Source organism: Lonchura striata, chromosome 17 (genome assembly GCF_050655825.1).
Source record: "Lonchura striata isolate lonStrDom1 chromosome 17, ASM5065582v1, whole genome shotgun sequence".
NCBI lineage: Eukaryota > Metazoa > Chordata > Aves > Passeriformes > Estrildidae > Lonchura > Lonchura striata.
In genome coordinates, this window is record NC_140719.1 from 6,341,125 (window position 1) to 6,356,072 (window position 14,948).

Genomic DNA, 14,948 nt, shown 5'->3' on the forward strand with positions numbered 1-14,948 from the left:
CCAATTTGGGTCATTCAAGCATTTAAAGCTGGTTACTATTAACAATTGTCCTGGACAAAAAGTGACCACATGAGATACAGGGACGTTTTTATGGACATTTTGTGCTTGGGAGAGGAATGAGTCCCGTCTCTATGCTGTGCACTGAAAACCAGAGCACCACAAATCCTCTGGGATATGTTTGGGATGGGGAAACTAAGCACACACGTAATGCTGCCGTTGTTGAAGTGCTGTAAACACAGGCGGTGTTTGATAAACAGGTACACAAAACCCGGGTAGCTGTGCTGCTCGCTGGGGCAGGGGGCTGCTGGCCAGGGGCTCCGGCTGCTCCCATTCCCCTCCCACTTTGCAACTGCAAAGGGAACAGGTTGGAAATTGAGCCTGGCAATGAAGAGAGGGTTAATTTCTTTTGTCTCATTCCCATTTTATGTCTTTTTCCCTGCCATTTCCAAGCTTTCTCTCTCTCCTTGAGTGCAGAAGGAAGATACCTCCATTCCTCCACTGAGGCTTTATCCTGGAGGAAACGTGTTAGCTCACCATCACATTCTAGAGGGAAATGTAGTTTATAAATAGAGCAGGGCCTAGCGTTACGAGGAAACATTTTATCAGAGAGCCCCGAACTGACGATTCAATTATTTTTCAATAAAACATCAGGGGAATGCGCAAACAGCTGCTCGCATCCTTCCACACAGCAAGTCAAACTTCAAGGGGAACAATAGCTGGCGAAAGGGGAGCCATCGCGGAGGCGGTGACAATGGGTTTCCTCACTCGGGGCTTTGTTTGATTTCCCCGTCTCAGTTTTGAACTCCCTCCGCCGGGAGAAAGGCGAGGGGGTAGGACGGGGAGAGAGGGAAGCAGGCAGAGGGGAAGGAGGGTCAGTGGGAGTTAAAGCCTTTTGCAGCCTTTCTCTCCCATTCATGTGGTAATTGGGTGTCAAGCAGAGATCAGTAAGATGGAGCCCGGCCTCTGTGCCCGGGTTAAACTGCAGCAGAAAGAAAGCGGGAGCTGAACCGATGGAGGGCTGAATGTCATGAGGGCGGAGGAAGCGGCTCTCCCCCGGGAGCCCTTCTGCCGGGGTGCTGGGCTGGGGGCCGCTTCCCATTCAGGGCATCCCTGAAAGCGGCCAGACAAAGCGGGAGGGCGTCCGAACAATGCCGCACCCCCGGCTCTACCTTCAATAGGGAGCTCTAAACAGGCGTTTAACCTTCAGAATAGCTGAAAGTGATACTCAAAGCTGAGGGGGTGGCTGGCCCGCCGCTGTTAGCCTCTTCCTGCGGCCGAGCCACTCGCACGGCCGGGGGCAGGAGGAAGGCTCCGGCTGCCCTCGCTTCCTCCGGCCCCCGGGCACGGCGCAGGGCGTGCGAGCTGTCACCTCAGGGCAGGAGCAGGGCACGAATCCTCCCCGCACCCTCAGGGATGGGACCAGAGGAAGGCAGGGCTGTAACAAGGAGGGGGGATGCGGCACAGCAGGGGTCACATCCCACTTCACAAGCCTGGGATCATCTGTCGAGGGATCAGGGAAGATCTGGGCAATGTCCCACATCCTGAGCAGGAATGCGTTCTGGACCTGGATAGCATCAGCATCGCCTGCAGTTCCTGGGGTTGCCAGCCTGTACTGCGTGAGCTCAACTGCCCAAAGCTCTCCCAGAGCCTGGCATGCCATGATTTTGTGCCTGTGTCTGGATTTTTAATGAACTGGATAAAAGCAGATCAAACCCAAGGTTACTTTGGAAGGTGGGATCTGCCACTGAAATGGGCCAGGCTCCAAAAAAGCAAAGCAGGATCCATCCCTGCTCACTGAGCCTCACTCAGCTGCACAGTACAGACATCCTGCGCTGTCCAGGAGCTCAGCAGCAAACAGCCTTAAGGACATTCTTTTCCCTTCTGAAGCCTCTCTGCTTTGGGAAGGAAAGCTGCTGTCCCTTCCCTCTCACACAGCATGATGACATCTTCACAGACCATCATTTTGGGGGAATCTGTGGCCACACAGTCCCTTCAAACTGGAGAGGGAGAAGCCACTCCTGGCTCTGCTCCTGATTACACTGGAAACCACTCAGGGGAATCAAATATTTCCATTTCTAAAGAGTGCACCAAAGGATAGTATCTTTTTTAGTCCAGAATATTTCCCTGTCACTGCTTAAAGGCAAAGCCTGCATGCAGAGAAGCAGGCGGCTGTCATTGTTTGGGAAGGCTCTGGCACACCAAGAGTGGCAGGAGGAGGCTGGAGAGATGCAGTGTTAAAGACTGTCACAGACTTTCTCAGCAGCAGAAATTAATTTCACCCAGAAAGGTTCTGAGCAACTTGCGAAGCCCCCATGTGCATTAAGGCTAAAATACACTCCAGTTTTGCACACTAAGCAACTGGGCTGGACTTAAAGCAGACCAGAAAAAAAAGTTGCCACATTTTTTTCTTGATATATTGTCACTGTCCAGGACACAGGGTCTGGGAGAAGCAGTCATCTCCATGGGGAAGAGTACATTTGGTTTGTAAAGCTCTTTGGCTTTGCTTAAATTAGCAGTTTGATAATAACCCTGGAAAGGATTTTAATGTTTTCTTAACCTCATGCAAACAGAATTTTAAGTGTTTTAATTAAAACAGAACAATACCTCATACTTTATGTATAGGACTTTTATCTACATGCAGCTGTTGAGCCAGACTAGCGCATTGATCAAAGGGGAGGGATGTCTCACAAGGTGTCTCTAAATCATAAAGGATTCAATTCGCCTCTTCCTTAAAACTGCACAAATAAAAAGATACTTTAAAATATCAGACTATGATTAAACACTGGCTACTTCATTCCAAATACTTCTCTGCTGGAAGTGTTGTGTCTCAGCATGGAACCCAGGCTCAGCACCACACCTGCACTTGTATTTCTGGGCCAGGGACACTTGTACATAAACTTCATTTTTCCAGAGGAGTTGTGACTTTAGAAAGGCACCAGGATTTCAACTCAAAGCTGACAGCCAGCAGAAAACCTCTAATTGGTGTAGCTGGGTGTTTCAGGGAATCTTGAAGCACTGCCAAGTGCAACACAACCCCTCTCAGTCAGGACAAACACAGCGCCAGTGGTGAGAGGTCCCCAGGCACCAGATCTCCAGAGGGGACCAACCCCCCCACACCAGGCTCGCTCCTCAAGGGGGGCTCCTTTGAGCATAACTCAGAGCTATAGCACACCTCCCTGGGCTCCCCTCTCCCTGGGAAATCCTCTGGCACAGAGGTGTGTGTGGCACATGCACGCCCCAGCCCTCTGGCACAGCCCTGCAGGTCTCCTCTATCAATGGGCTGTGTACCAGAGCCCTCTGGCATGTCTGCTGAGCTCTTTCCCAGTGACTCAGCACGTTCCATCTCCCCAGAGCAGGAGCTCTCACCTCGGGGGGGCCTCATCCTGCTCCTCTTGCCTGAATTGTGCAGCTCCCCCTCCTCACAGCCAGCCCAAAATACAGGGCTTGGGGTGAGCTCCTGGCAATGCTCCAGCCAGGGCCCAGCTCCTGACTTGTGCTGGCACCAGCAAGGGCTACACCCTGCTCCTCCCACAGGCCTATAATCCCCATCCATCTCCAAAACCCAACAACTCAAGCCAGTCTCCATTCGTAACAGCCATATTTCCATAATCTTCCAAAGCTATTCACATCTGCATTAAACAGGCGTAATTTCCTTGGTGGGCTTTTTTAACCTACCCTGCTCTCAGACAGACAGAAACACAGTGCTGAGTTTTGCCCTGCAACCCCTCTTTCTTCAGCACAGCCATTTCCTGCAGGGAGGGAGTAAAGGGGAGTAAAGTCCTTCTGTATCCTCCTCTACTACTCCAAACCACCCATCTCCAGGTGACCACCCCCAGGTCTGACTTCAGGGCGGCCAAGCTTTTCCTCAATGCCTTTAGCAGAAGGCAGGATGAGGTTTGGTGGTTCAGGTCGCTGCCCACCCCCCACCTGGCACAGCTGGGTGACCTCGCTGCTGCCCGAGCCTCAATCAGGCAGAGTCTCCAGCCAGGAGCCTGAGCACAGTGGACACCAGTGCCTGGGACTACTCCTGGCCTCACACCCAGCACCACTATCTGTATCTGAAACCTCCTCTCCACCTCAGGCACCCACCCTGCGCAGCATCCCGCACCTCCAGGGCTCGGAGCAGCGGACGGGGCTTGCCCGGCGCGGTCCCCCGAGCGGAGGCGTTCTCCGAGCCCAGCCTGCCCTCCTCCGGCGGCTGCGAGCGGAACAGGGCGCACAGGTGGGAGCGGAGCACCTGCAGAGCACCGCTGCTGCACCCCCCGCGCCAGCCCCCCGGACCCCAAATGTGACCCCTCCCAGCCAAGCCACACTGTCTGAGGGCTAAGCCCCCTGCGTGCTGCAGGGCTTTGAGTGTCCAGGGGACTGAAAAACTAAAATTAAAGCTTTCAGCTCAGAGATGCTGGAGAAGACACAATTTGAACACGTCCAAATCTGAAGTTGATATGTAAGGGATGTAAAATTTTTAACACTTTTCTTACAGTGTGCTTCACCAGGGAACACATTTCAATCAGGTTCATGGAAGATGTTTGTCCCTGGCAGCTCCATACCAAGAAAAAGCCAGGGTCTCCTATCACTAGGGTTGGATGCAGAAGGTGTAAAAATGGTTCCGGCAACAAGGGAAGGGGAATGGCTACCAAAAAACTTGTCTGCAAAGGCAGAAATGAGCTGGGAAGTTCAGCATGGACAAACACAGAGAGAAGCAGCAGGAAGAGGAAACAGAGAACAGGAAAGGGGTGGAAGAGCCACATGTCCAAGGGTAAACAGGGAGAACTGGGCCAGAACAAATTGGGATGGCAATGCTGAGGACAGAACAAGGAAAAATGGGGTGTGGAAAGTTAGTGGAGGAAACTGGGAAGGGTCTGATCAACATATTGTGTTCACACAGTCATTAAACCCAGCAGCAAGGGGCTTGTTCCCCCTGGTCTAAGATGAGCCAAAATGCACACAGGGAGGTGATGCTCTGGAGTGGCAGTTCCCAAACCAGCAAAGTCCCCCACCTTCCCTCACCAAGCAGGACTGTACAAGGAAGAGGTAGGAAACACCAGCATAGACCCATATTTGTGTTTAATTGTGAGACCAGGACGGACTGAGGCAGGCAGGTACGCTGGTGTGGAAGCACAGCTAGAAGAGCAGACACACCCTGCCCTCACAAAAGACAGATGTCGTTTTAAGGAGTAACCCTGCTAAAAGCATAAAAACAAGCTATTAAAAAAAAAACAAAAAAAAAAACCAAAAAAACCAAAACCAAAAAACAACCCAACCCGGAGTTTTCTCTGGAAGAGAAATTTCTGCTCATTTTCTGAGGACTGGAATCGAACATCGCAGCTGAGGCTGTTTCATATCAGACACAACATGGGGAATTCACATAGCACAAGTCAGGTGTTTCACACAGACATTTCAGTTCAGGGCCCCGCTCTGGTGCTGGAGACAGGGAGGGCTCTTTTGGGAAGGGATGCAGAGCACATGAAGTCAGGCTCTCACAGAAGCACCTCCAGAGGATGTTCTCTCCCCTGGCAAGTTACCTCCTGAGTACATCTAAGCAAAGGCAAACTCGGCCCTTCTTCCCACTCTCCCACTTGCTTTCGGCAAGGAAGAAGGTCCACAAAACAACGCTGCATCCACAAAAGATGGAAGTAAAAGACCCAGAGAAGTGTCCACAAGATAGTGGGATTTGCTCATGTCCGCCACCACGGAGCAAGGCCACAAGGACATTTACAGTTGCACCCACGCTGGAAGAGGAGGATCAGTCCCAGATGAGCATCCCACCTCCCTGCGAGAGAAAAGGATTCTCCAAGAGAGGACAGGTCTGGGCTACCCCTCCACCTACTGCACAAACCCGAGACACATTCAAAAGTATGGACAATAAATTAAGATTGAAAAAAAAAAACCAAAAAAACTCAGAGTGTATTATATATATATGTATATACACACACACACACACACATATATAGATATAATGTGCGTGTAACTGTGAAAAATAGAAATGTCATCCCCAGGAGAGGTGGCATGGCAGAAACACACCTCTGTCCCCCTCCTGAGCCAAACACTACCCTGCTCCCCTGATTCACAGCAGACACACAACACCAGCAGGGCCGAGCAGCAGGAAGGGGTTGCGCCTGGCACCCACCTTCCCTCTGCCAAGTGGGTCCCTGTGCCAAGGAGAAGCTGGCTGCTTGGTAGAAAAGTGGGGAAGAGCCTAGCACTGGCCCTTTCATGGCCTTCACAAAGAAGGGTTGCTGCAGGCAGGAAAAGGTAGGGAAAGACAGGAAAAGCAAAGTGGAAAGGCAGGGGCACCCCACCCCTCCTCAACTGGCCAGGGCCCTGCCCCTCTCATGGCATGGGACCACCACCGCTGTATGAAGCAGAAAATAAAGCCATAATGAGTCAATGCTTTGGTATGTGACCATCCCCCTCCCCTCAATCCCCCGTGTTCCTCCCAAACCCTTATCTGTAAAACTTGTCAAATAAAATCTCTAGTGTGCCTTTTATATCACTTTGTGAACCTTTCCTTCCCCAGTGCCTGCCTTGTCCCCTCACCCCAGCAGGATTTGGGAGGTGCCTGGTTTGAGCCCCACCAGTTACAGCTTCTGGTCTCCTGACTTTATTCTGCTGAATGCTGCCTGGTCCAGTGGCAGGTAACAGCCTTGCCTGGTGTCCAGAAAATACAACCTGTCCTTCACCAGCGCGGGGTCAAAGCCCTGCTTCCGCAGCTCCGTCTTCTGGAACTTGTAAGTGCCTGAAATGGGGAGACAAAGAGGAGTAAAGGCTCACTAGCTGTGCACACGTCCATCCCCACCACACCTGTGTTGTCCCAGACCCAGCCTTGCATCCCCATGCCTTCAAACCACATGAGGAACTGGCCACAGGCTCTGTGGGGCAGAGGCTTCATCCCTACCCTACAGAATGATTTCTGTAACTAGGTTTTCCCCTCCCAGCCTCCCCCAGCTCCATGTCCAGTGTGAGCATGCATGCCATGGCTCACTTGTCTTGGAGACTTCGTGCAGGAACCGCAGGAAGACGGGACGTGCATACAGTGGCAGGGCCTTTTTCAGCTTGCTGGAAAACTCTTCTAGGTCACAGGAGTTCCCTGGGTCAGCGATGGCTGCCATTCCTGCCCTCCCTTCAACCCCTAAGAGGCAGAGAATGAAGGACACTCAGACACACTGTCCCTGTAGCATCATCTCCCCTCTGCCCTGCACCAGCAAGACCCTGCTTTGTACTGAAGCGCTGGCATGTCCACCTGTGTCACTGCTGTGTCATCACCCTGTGGCCACGGCTACCAGTGACATCCTGCAGTGACAGTCATGGCCAGAGAGGACACAGGGTCCTTACAAACCAGCCAGAATCAGATCAGAGCTTGAGAGAGTGAGGAAACCCTCTGGTTCCTGCTAGCCACACTTCTTGTGGCCTCCTCCCAGCTCACCCACAGGGAGCCTCAGCCTACCCTCTTGTCAGGACACATCAATCTGGACATGCAGGACATGTTCACACTCAAGTGCTGGAGGCCTGCTTGCCTCTCCTGATTCCCTCTCAGCTACCTGGGACCTCCACACCATAAACCACCACGTCTGTCAGGTTGAGGATGCGGCTCAGTGTTCCCTCCACCTCCGTGGTGGAGACATTCTCCCCTTTCCATCGGAAGGTGTCCCCGGTGCGGTCTCGGAAGTACATGTAGCCATATTTGTCCATCACCAAGACATCCCCTATTGGAAAGCAATGAATAGGCAAAAACATGAGGTGCTGGCTGGGAGCAACCCTGGAGCATCTCAGGGCAGTGCTGCTACCCTGGAAGAGCCCCCACTCCCACACAGGTGCCTTTCTCCTTCACTCCCAGCAGACAGAGGGGTCCTGCTGGCCTCACCTGTCAGATAGGCAACGTCCCCTTTTGCAAACACGTCCCTGGCAATTTTCTTGTTGGTGGCAGACTGATTCAAGTAGCCATCGAAGTGCTGCAGGGGATTGCTCCTGACAATGCGACCCACCAGCTGCCCTGGCTCCCCTGAAGTGAGAAGAGGGGATGAAGGGGGGAAACACCACCACCCCCAGCCCCCCAAGCAAAAAGGGTGTCTAATGGGATTGGTGTGGTTTAACTGAGCAGAGACAAATCCAGGGAAATTATCCTGAGGTATCGTGAAATGCTGGGCTGAGGAGATTGTATTCCTGTGGTTCTCCTCACCTGGTTTGCAGCTGATACAGACACCATCCGGGCCCCGGATCAGCTCCATAGTGTCTTCATCCACCTTCACCAAACCAATGGGGTGCACACCTGGTAGGATCCTGCTGTTGAAGCCACATGACCCAACCTAGAACAGAAAGAGCTCGGAGCTATGGATAGCAAGGACATTTGTCCCACCTGAACCCACTGCTCACACAGTCCCACGATACCAGAGGCAGCACCACACAACGGCCAAAACCCCTCTGGATGGATGGCAACCCATGCCAAGGAGCAGACAGCCCATTTGTGCTTCCAACCCTGCCCAGGCCAGCTGTCACCCTTTGGGACACGAGGGAGGATTGTGGGGCCTTACGTTGCCGTCAAAGTTTCCCAGGCTGCAGTTGCACTCGGTGGCCCCGTAGAACTCGGCCACCTGGGCGATGCCGAAGCGGGCCATGAACTCCCTCCAGATGGAGGCCCGCAGCCCATTGCCCACGGCCATGCGCACCCGGTGCTGCCGCTCCGTGTCCTGGTACGGCTGGTTCAGCAGGTAGCGGCAGATCTCCCCGATGTACTGCACGATCTGGGAGCAACAGAGAGGAAACACTCACTAGGGACCCCTCTGCCAGGCCCTGGGCTCTCTGAGACTGCTTCAGGGCAGGAAGGGACGGCACAACACACCCAAAGTTTGCTAAAGAGGTTGCAGTAAAAAAGAGAAGTTCTGCTAACTCATCCAGCCTGTCCTGCCCTGGTTAACTCAACTCTCCAGGCTGTGAAACCCATCCACTATCTCCTGCCTATTGCTGGAATGTGAGGAGGACACATGAAGCTACCAGCCCAAGTGGGAATGACACAGTCCCACCACCCTGAATGGCGGTTTGGACAGACAGAACCGGTCCAGGTGTCCCCCACTTCCAGCAGCTGGGCCCTCCCCAGCAGGGCACAGACTCCCAGGCTTCACTGCCCACTCCCTGCTGGCCCCTTGCCCCACGGCCTCACCGTGCAGTTGTATTTCACACAGTCCTCCCAAAAGTGTGAGGCCGAGAACTTCTTGCGGATGACAACCGTCATGCCCTGCAGCAGGCACTGCCCAGTGCCCACGATGTTCCCTGCAGAGAAGCAGCCAGGAAAGCCCTCAGTCCCCACACACCTCCAGCCCAGCCCACCCACGGAAAGAACTGGCAGGGCAAGGCAGAGGCCATGGCTGCCTCACAGCAGTGGGGATTTACCCAGCCAAAGCCCCCAGGACCACAGGGAGGAGACCCATGGCAGTAACATGTAGGGCAGCACTTTGCAGCTAAATATCCCAGCATGTCTCAGCCAGGCAGGCAGGCACTGCTTTCCCCTTCCCCTAGACTTTCCCCCCCTTACTTCCCACAGGAAGCAGCAATAAGGTATTCCAAAACCAGGGTAGGATAACACCATCCCCACACACTCCCTTCTCCAAAGGTCAGCCAGATCGATTCTTGGCTTCCAGGGGAAAAGCAGAAAAAGCCTCAGTCACACACTGCAAGCAGCAGTCTCATCCTCCTCGACATGGAGCTCACAGCCACACCAGCCTCCAGCCCGAGCCCTGGGTTTGGCTGAGGGAAGAGTCAGTCCCAGGATGCTCTGTATGGCACAAGTTACCTGCAGCATGGTAGAGAGGGAGGCAGTCGTACATCACATCATCGGACCTCATCCGAAAACCGTAAAAAACTAAGCTGGACATGCGGAAATACCTGAGGGGAGGGTGAAAAGGCATGTCAGGAGCAGGGTCAGGGGTGCTGTGCTAGGACAGGGCAGAGCTCAGCCCCATTCTCCCTGAGTCCCAGCCCACAGCCTTACCGGCAGTTCACCACAATGGCAGCCTTGGGCAGCCCTGTCGTGCCAGAGGTGTAGATGTAGAAGAGTTTATCTGGGGAGCAATGAGGAGACAGGGTCACATTCCCAATCTAGGAGCTGGCCGAACCAGGAGAGGGGGACAAGCAAAGTTTAAACACTCTTGCCACCTGAGCCAAAGCTCTCATGTAACAGCTCCAAGAACATGCTGGGATCACCCTGGGGTAAATCAGGTTTGTTGGACGCACAGAAGGTATGACTGCCCCACACAGGGCTGGGCTTCCAACACTGGAGCAAGAACTACCACAAGCACCCCTTGCCATCGGCATCCCCAGCAGTCTTGCCAGAGTTGTAACCAGCTGACCCTCAGAATCACCACCACATGTCAGGCCCCAAGAGCTGACCACATACCAAGAAAGCCCTTATTAGGGGGAGCTGGCTGGTGTCGCTGGGCCATCTGCAGCAGGGGGTCCAGGTGTTTTGCACCAGGAAGCACGGATTTAGGATTTTCTTCCCCAGACCAGAACAGATGGATGGATTTATCCAGGGAGGGCTGCACTTCCTGCATTGCTGAGAAAGTAAAGAAGGGAGCTGGAGAAAAGCAGCAGGGTGGCTACAGCAGAGACTCCTTATCCTCCCAGGCAGTCTGAGGGACACCCTGCCCCAGGTAGCAGTACCCCCACTGCGCTTGGCAGTCCCCAAAGGGCTCACAGCCATCCCAGGCAGATGTTCCCATGATTAACAGATGCTGGGGCCACAGCCCAGACCTCTTCAGGGACCAGAAGATCCTGTTTTCCACCTTTCCCTATCCAAAACCTCTTTGGTGCCAAGAGGTCTGTTGACACCATCAACCTCAGAGGTGTGGGCTGAAACACACAAGGAACTGGAGCCAAGGTGCTGCAAGGATGTAGCAACAGCCATGAGAGCAAGGAGAGGTTCCTCCTGTGCAGTGGGGCAGGCCCAGTCCAACCCAGGTCTCCATGCTGGGAATGGACTTGAGAGACACAAGAAAGGATCCTCGTACCCAGTCTGACCTGCTTGGGAGGCAGACAGCACTGCACTCCAGATCCTGCTCAGTGTCCAAAGGAATCAAAAACAAAACAAAAACCAAACAAAAAAAATCTGACCCCTGGATGATTCAACTGCCTATTCTCTTCCAGATCTCTGTTCTGTGGTGGGCAGGAAAGGAGCACTGAACCCACTGAGTAGACACACCTCCCTCCAGTCCAAGGCACTCCCAAAACATCTGCCAGCCCCTCACCTTCCATCATTTCCACCCCAAAAACCACAGCTTTGGAGCTGGAGATGGCGATGCAGTGCAGCAAGGCGTCCAAGCGCAGGTGGGAATTCACGAGGGCCGTCTCCACCCCGATCTTGGCCAGGCCGAGCCACAGCCCCACGTACTGATTGCGGGACTCCATGAAAAGCGCCACCACGTCGCCCGAGCGGAAGCCTTGGCTGTAGAAGAAATTGGCCACCTGGTTGGAGTACTCGTCCAGCTGACGGAAGGTCCAGCTCTCGCCTGTGCCTTGGAAGATCAGTGCTGTCTTCTCTGAATACTTCCTTGCGGTCTTCTGGAAGATCTTGGGGATTGTGTTCTTCTCCCTCATGTGCCTCCATACCTGCCACTTCACCCGCAACAGGACCAGCCCCGTGCTGCCAAAGGAAGGGGAGCAAGAGGGCAGCTGCTCAGTGACTCCTGCAAAACCACTTCCTCCAGCAAAGCCAGCACAGCACAAGGACCTTCTGAGGAGCTGCAACAGCCCAGCCCTTACACCAGACCCCACCTGAGGTCAGCAGCAGCTCTGCGTGTTCCCCTGAGCAGTGTGTACGTAGGCAGAACACATCTGCAGAGATGCTCATAGTCAGGGACAGATGTGTTTTGGAAGTCTGCAGACAGGGATGTCCCCGATCAAAGGGGCATTTTTGAGCCTCGAATTCTCTCCAAGAGGTACCACCACTCCCTCCCCCCCATATCCTTGCCAGGAGCTGGCACAGCCTGATACCAACTCAGAATAAACCCCGCAGAGGAGCCTGGTGCTACGCCAGCATCTTTAGGGACAGGTTGAAGTACAAGGACAGTCAATAGACTTTGAGCTCAGCTGAAATCTATCCTTCTTGGGAAAAGTTTGCCCGAGAGTTTGGAGTCACCCGGGCACAATAGAGGGAGATCTCCTTCCACCCAGGCCAGGTGTCAGCAGAAACCCAGGCTGTGCAAGGAGTCAGGGACTGTGCTCACACATACACATACACCAAGGCAGAGCAGAGGGCCAGGGGTGGATGGCTGGACAAACCCAGCCAGGACACCTACCTGAAGTCCCTTGGTATTGTCTTGAGGAATATGAGGAAGAAGTCCCATCCACCGGATGCCAGGTAGAAGATGAAGAGAGCAGGGATGGCCTGGGCCCAGGACAGTTCCAGAGTGACTCTCAAGAACAGCAGCACAGCTGCAAAAGCAGCCAAACGCAGCATCGTGGCCTGCAGAGAGAGAAACCACAGCCATCAACCCACGCACAATGGACCTGGTGATAATAATCCCATGGGTGTGGGATGCCTGAGCAGCCCCCAATTTCCTGGATGAGGTCCCTGAGTCATCAGTCCTCCTGGCAGTGAGGATGTAACCCAGCAGCCCAGAGCTCCCAGAGATGTAACTTCATCTGACCCTGGAGATGGCCTCCAATTGAGCCATCAGCACGGCATTGCTCGGTGCAAGCCGAGAGCCTGACCATTCCACCTGGGGAGCCACATCCTGCACACCAGCCAGGGGTCTGGCCACGCCCCAGCAACATGAGATGCAGGATAAAGTCACTTCCACGTATGTGTGAGCAAAGTCATGGCAGGAAACCGTGTACAGATGATTGGAAGCTTCCACTCTACCCCAGAATCCTTCTGTCCTTAAAATCCAGAGTCTGCCAGGCCCTGAGCATGAGCTCTCCTGCATGCTGGCTCCAGGACAGCCATCACAGCTGTTGGAAGAGCACAGCTTCACGTGCTCCACGACACAGCTCAGACAGGATCAGGGACAGGAAACTCAGTTCTCTGAGCTCTACTTGTGTTTGCAAACCCTCATGTTGGCAGGCTGTTTCCTGGCCTGGGCAGGCTGGAATCACTGACAGAGCAGGTCAGGGATGAGGCGAGGCTGGAGTGGGCAGAACAAGGGCTGTCGCTGCTGCCAGGAGTGCCCAGGCCCCTGTCCCATTCCCTGGGGACAGTGACTCCATTCTTGTACTTGTCCCTCCAAAACAGCATTTCTGTCCCCATCCCAGACACACCCCAGAAGTAGCTCTGAGACTCAGAGACAGTGATCTAGCAATGGTTCTTTTCAGGCAACAGCACTGGGAGGAGGAAAATGACAGAGATGTGACCCTCACAGCTCCTAGATAAAACTGACCCTTCCTAGCATGGACATAGGCCAAAGAGGAAGGAAACATTTGCATCATTTCCCTCTTGAAGATTGATTCCCTGCTCTGAAGCTGGAAGCCCTGCATGGGCTTCCATGGTGGGGCTGGGAGCCACACTTGTGGCTTTCCCTCTGCTCTGCACAGTCCCCCCAGATCCAAGGAGCTTCTGTGAATTTGATACCAGATGCTGGCAGGGTGGGAGCCAAGGCAGTGCCACATGGTCACATGTGTTTGTTGGCTGTCCCACCTCTGAGTCGTGCCACCAGCAGCAGGCTGGGATGCATCAGAGCACAAGACAGCCTTTACCCTGAGATTCGCCCTAGTGCCAGGGACCTCTGAACACTCCCCACCAAACACCTCCCTCTGCTTTTATGCAGGGAAAGACTCACTGTGGTTTTGCCTGGGAGCCTCTCTCTGCACTTAAAAAGGGCAACTTTTAGATCACCATCTACTGTGCCTCAGCCAGGACCTGGGCCCTCCGTTACAGCCTCACACCAGCCAGATGTGGAGAGGCAGCAGCGGGGGAGCCCCACTCTGTGTGGGCTGCAAAGTGCTTAATCTGCCTCTTGAAGGCAAGGCAGGCTCAGGCAAGCCCCTGTTATCCTCTGCTCATATCTCCACCTTACTCCGGCATCCCGGTGCCTCCTACGGAGATAACCGGGGAGAGATTCCCGAGGGATACCCGGGGACAGATTCCCGAGGGATACCCGGTGTGCGGCTGGCAGAGACCTCCAGCCCCGCGTTACAGATTCAGCTCTTGTCCAGCTGCATCAGCACGGAGGAAACGAAGCCACGCTTGCAGCTCACAGCCAGCAGGCACCGAGGCAAAGCGCGGGGATCCGCCCGGGGAGCACCGAGCCCGAGGAGCGGGTCCCAGGGGCGACAACGGGCAGGCGGCCGGGCTGAGAAACGCCGGCGGCACTGGGAGGCACCTGTCCCCCACCTGCCCGGGGCAGGGACCCCCGCCTCGCCCTCCTGGGGACCCCAGCCGGGCGGCCGAGCCCCGCCGCCCAGCCCCGTCACACGAGGCAGGAAGACCGGGCGGGCCCCGCACCGGGATGCAGCCAGGCCCCGCCGCCCAGCCCCGCCAGGCCCCGGAAGCGCCGGGGCACGGCCGCTCTCGGCGGGGGAGGGCCCGTGGCGCGCTCGTGGCGAGACCAGGGCACGGAGGGATCCCGGCGCTTGCCCCGCGAGGAGCCCCGGTACCTCCTGCGGAGAGCAGCAGAAGCACCCCGGTGCCGCCCGCGGGGCCGCGGCGCCTGATGAGGAGCCCGCGGGGCCGCCCGCGGGGAGGGAGCGCGGCCGGCGCGGCGGCGCCGGGGGCTGACGGACCGGGCTGGGGAGGATGGTGCCGCGCTCTTACCGGACTCCGGGGCGTCCGCTGGGGCCCGGCCACCTGCACCGGGAGCGGGGCCCGCCCGGCTCTGCGGCAGGGGCGGGGAGGGGCGGGCAGCGCGGGCCGCCGGGAGCTGTAGTCCCGCCCGGTGCACCGGCCCGGCCCCGCGGTGACGGACGCAGCGCCGGGGAACGGCGGCGCGGGCGGGGCGGGCGGGGCGCGAGGAAGAGGC

General features: G+C 55.4%; 1 protein-coding gene across 2 annotated transcripts; it reads right to left on the reverse strand.

The window, feature by feature from the left end:
• Window positions 1-5,050: 5,050 nt before the first annotated feature.
• Window positions 5,051-14,806, reverse strand: SLC27A4 (solute carrier family 27 member 4). 2 transcript variants are annotated; one of them, XM_021551440.4, is made up of 13 exons: window positions 14,744-14,806; window positions 12,291-12,457; window positions 11,241-11,635; window positions 10,391-10,549; window positions 9,986-10,055; window positions 9,788-9,879; window positions 9,158-9,267; window positions 8,532-8,741; window positions 8,180-8,306; window positions 7,865-8,002; window positions 7,542-7,706; window positions 6,986-7,132; window positions 5,051-6,739 (listed from the first exon to the last, which is right to left on the reverse strand). In XM_021551440.4, exons 2-13 carry the CDS (start codon window positions 12,449-12,451, stop codon window positions 6,582-6,584), a joined length of 1,932 nt encoding a protein of 643 aa, XP_021407115.1. In that variant the 5' UTR covers window positions 12,452-12,457; window positions 14,744-14,806; the 3' UTR covers window positions 5,051-6,581. The 2 variants fall into 2 exon arrangements, with proteins under 2 accessions (XP_021407115.1, XP_085450214.1); XM_085594088.1 differs by having other exon boundaries at window positions 14,587-14,806.
• Window positions 14,807-14,948: the final 142 nt, after the last annotated feature.

Excerpts from the sequence above, each read along its gene's own strand:
- SLC27A4 (XM_021551440.4), bottom strand. The coding sequence starts at position 12,451 with ATGCTGCGTTTGGCTGCTTTTGCAGCTGTGCTGCTGTTCTTGAGAGTC. Across the intron at positions 10,056-10,390 it reads CCCTAATAAGGGCTTTCTTG|ATAAACTCTTCTACATCTAC; the intron begins GTATGTGGTCAG and ends ATTGCTCCCCAG. Across the intron at positions 7,707-7,864 it reads GGACGTTGCCTATCTGACAG|GGGATGTCTTGGTGATGGAC; the intron begins GTGAGGCCAGCA and ends GCTTTCCAATAG.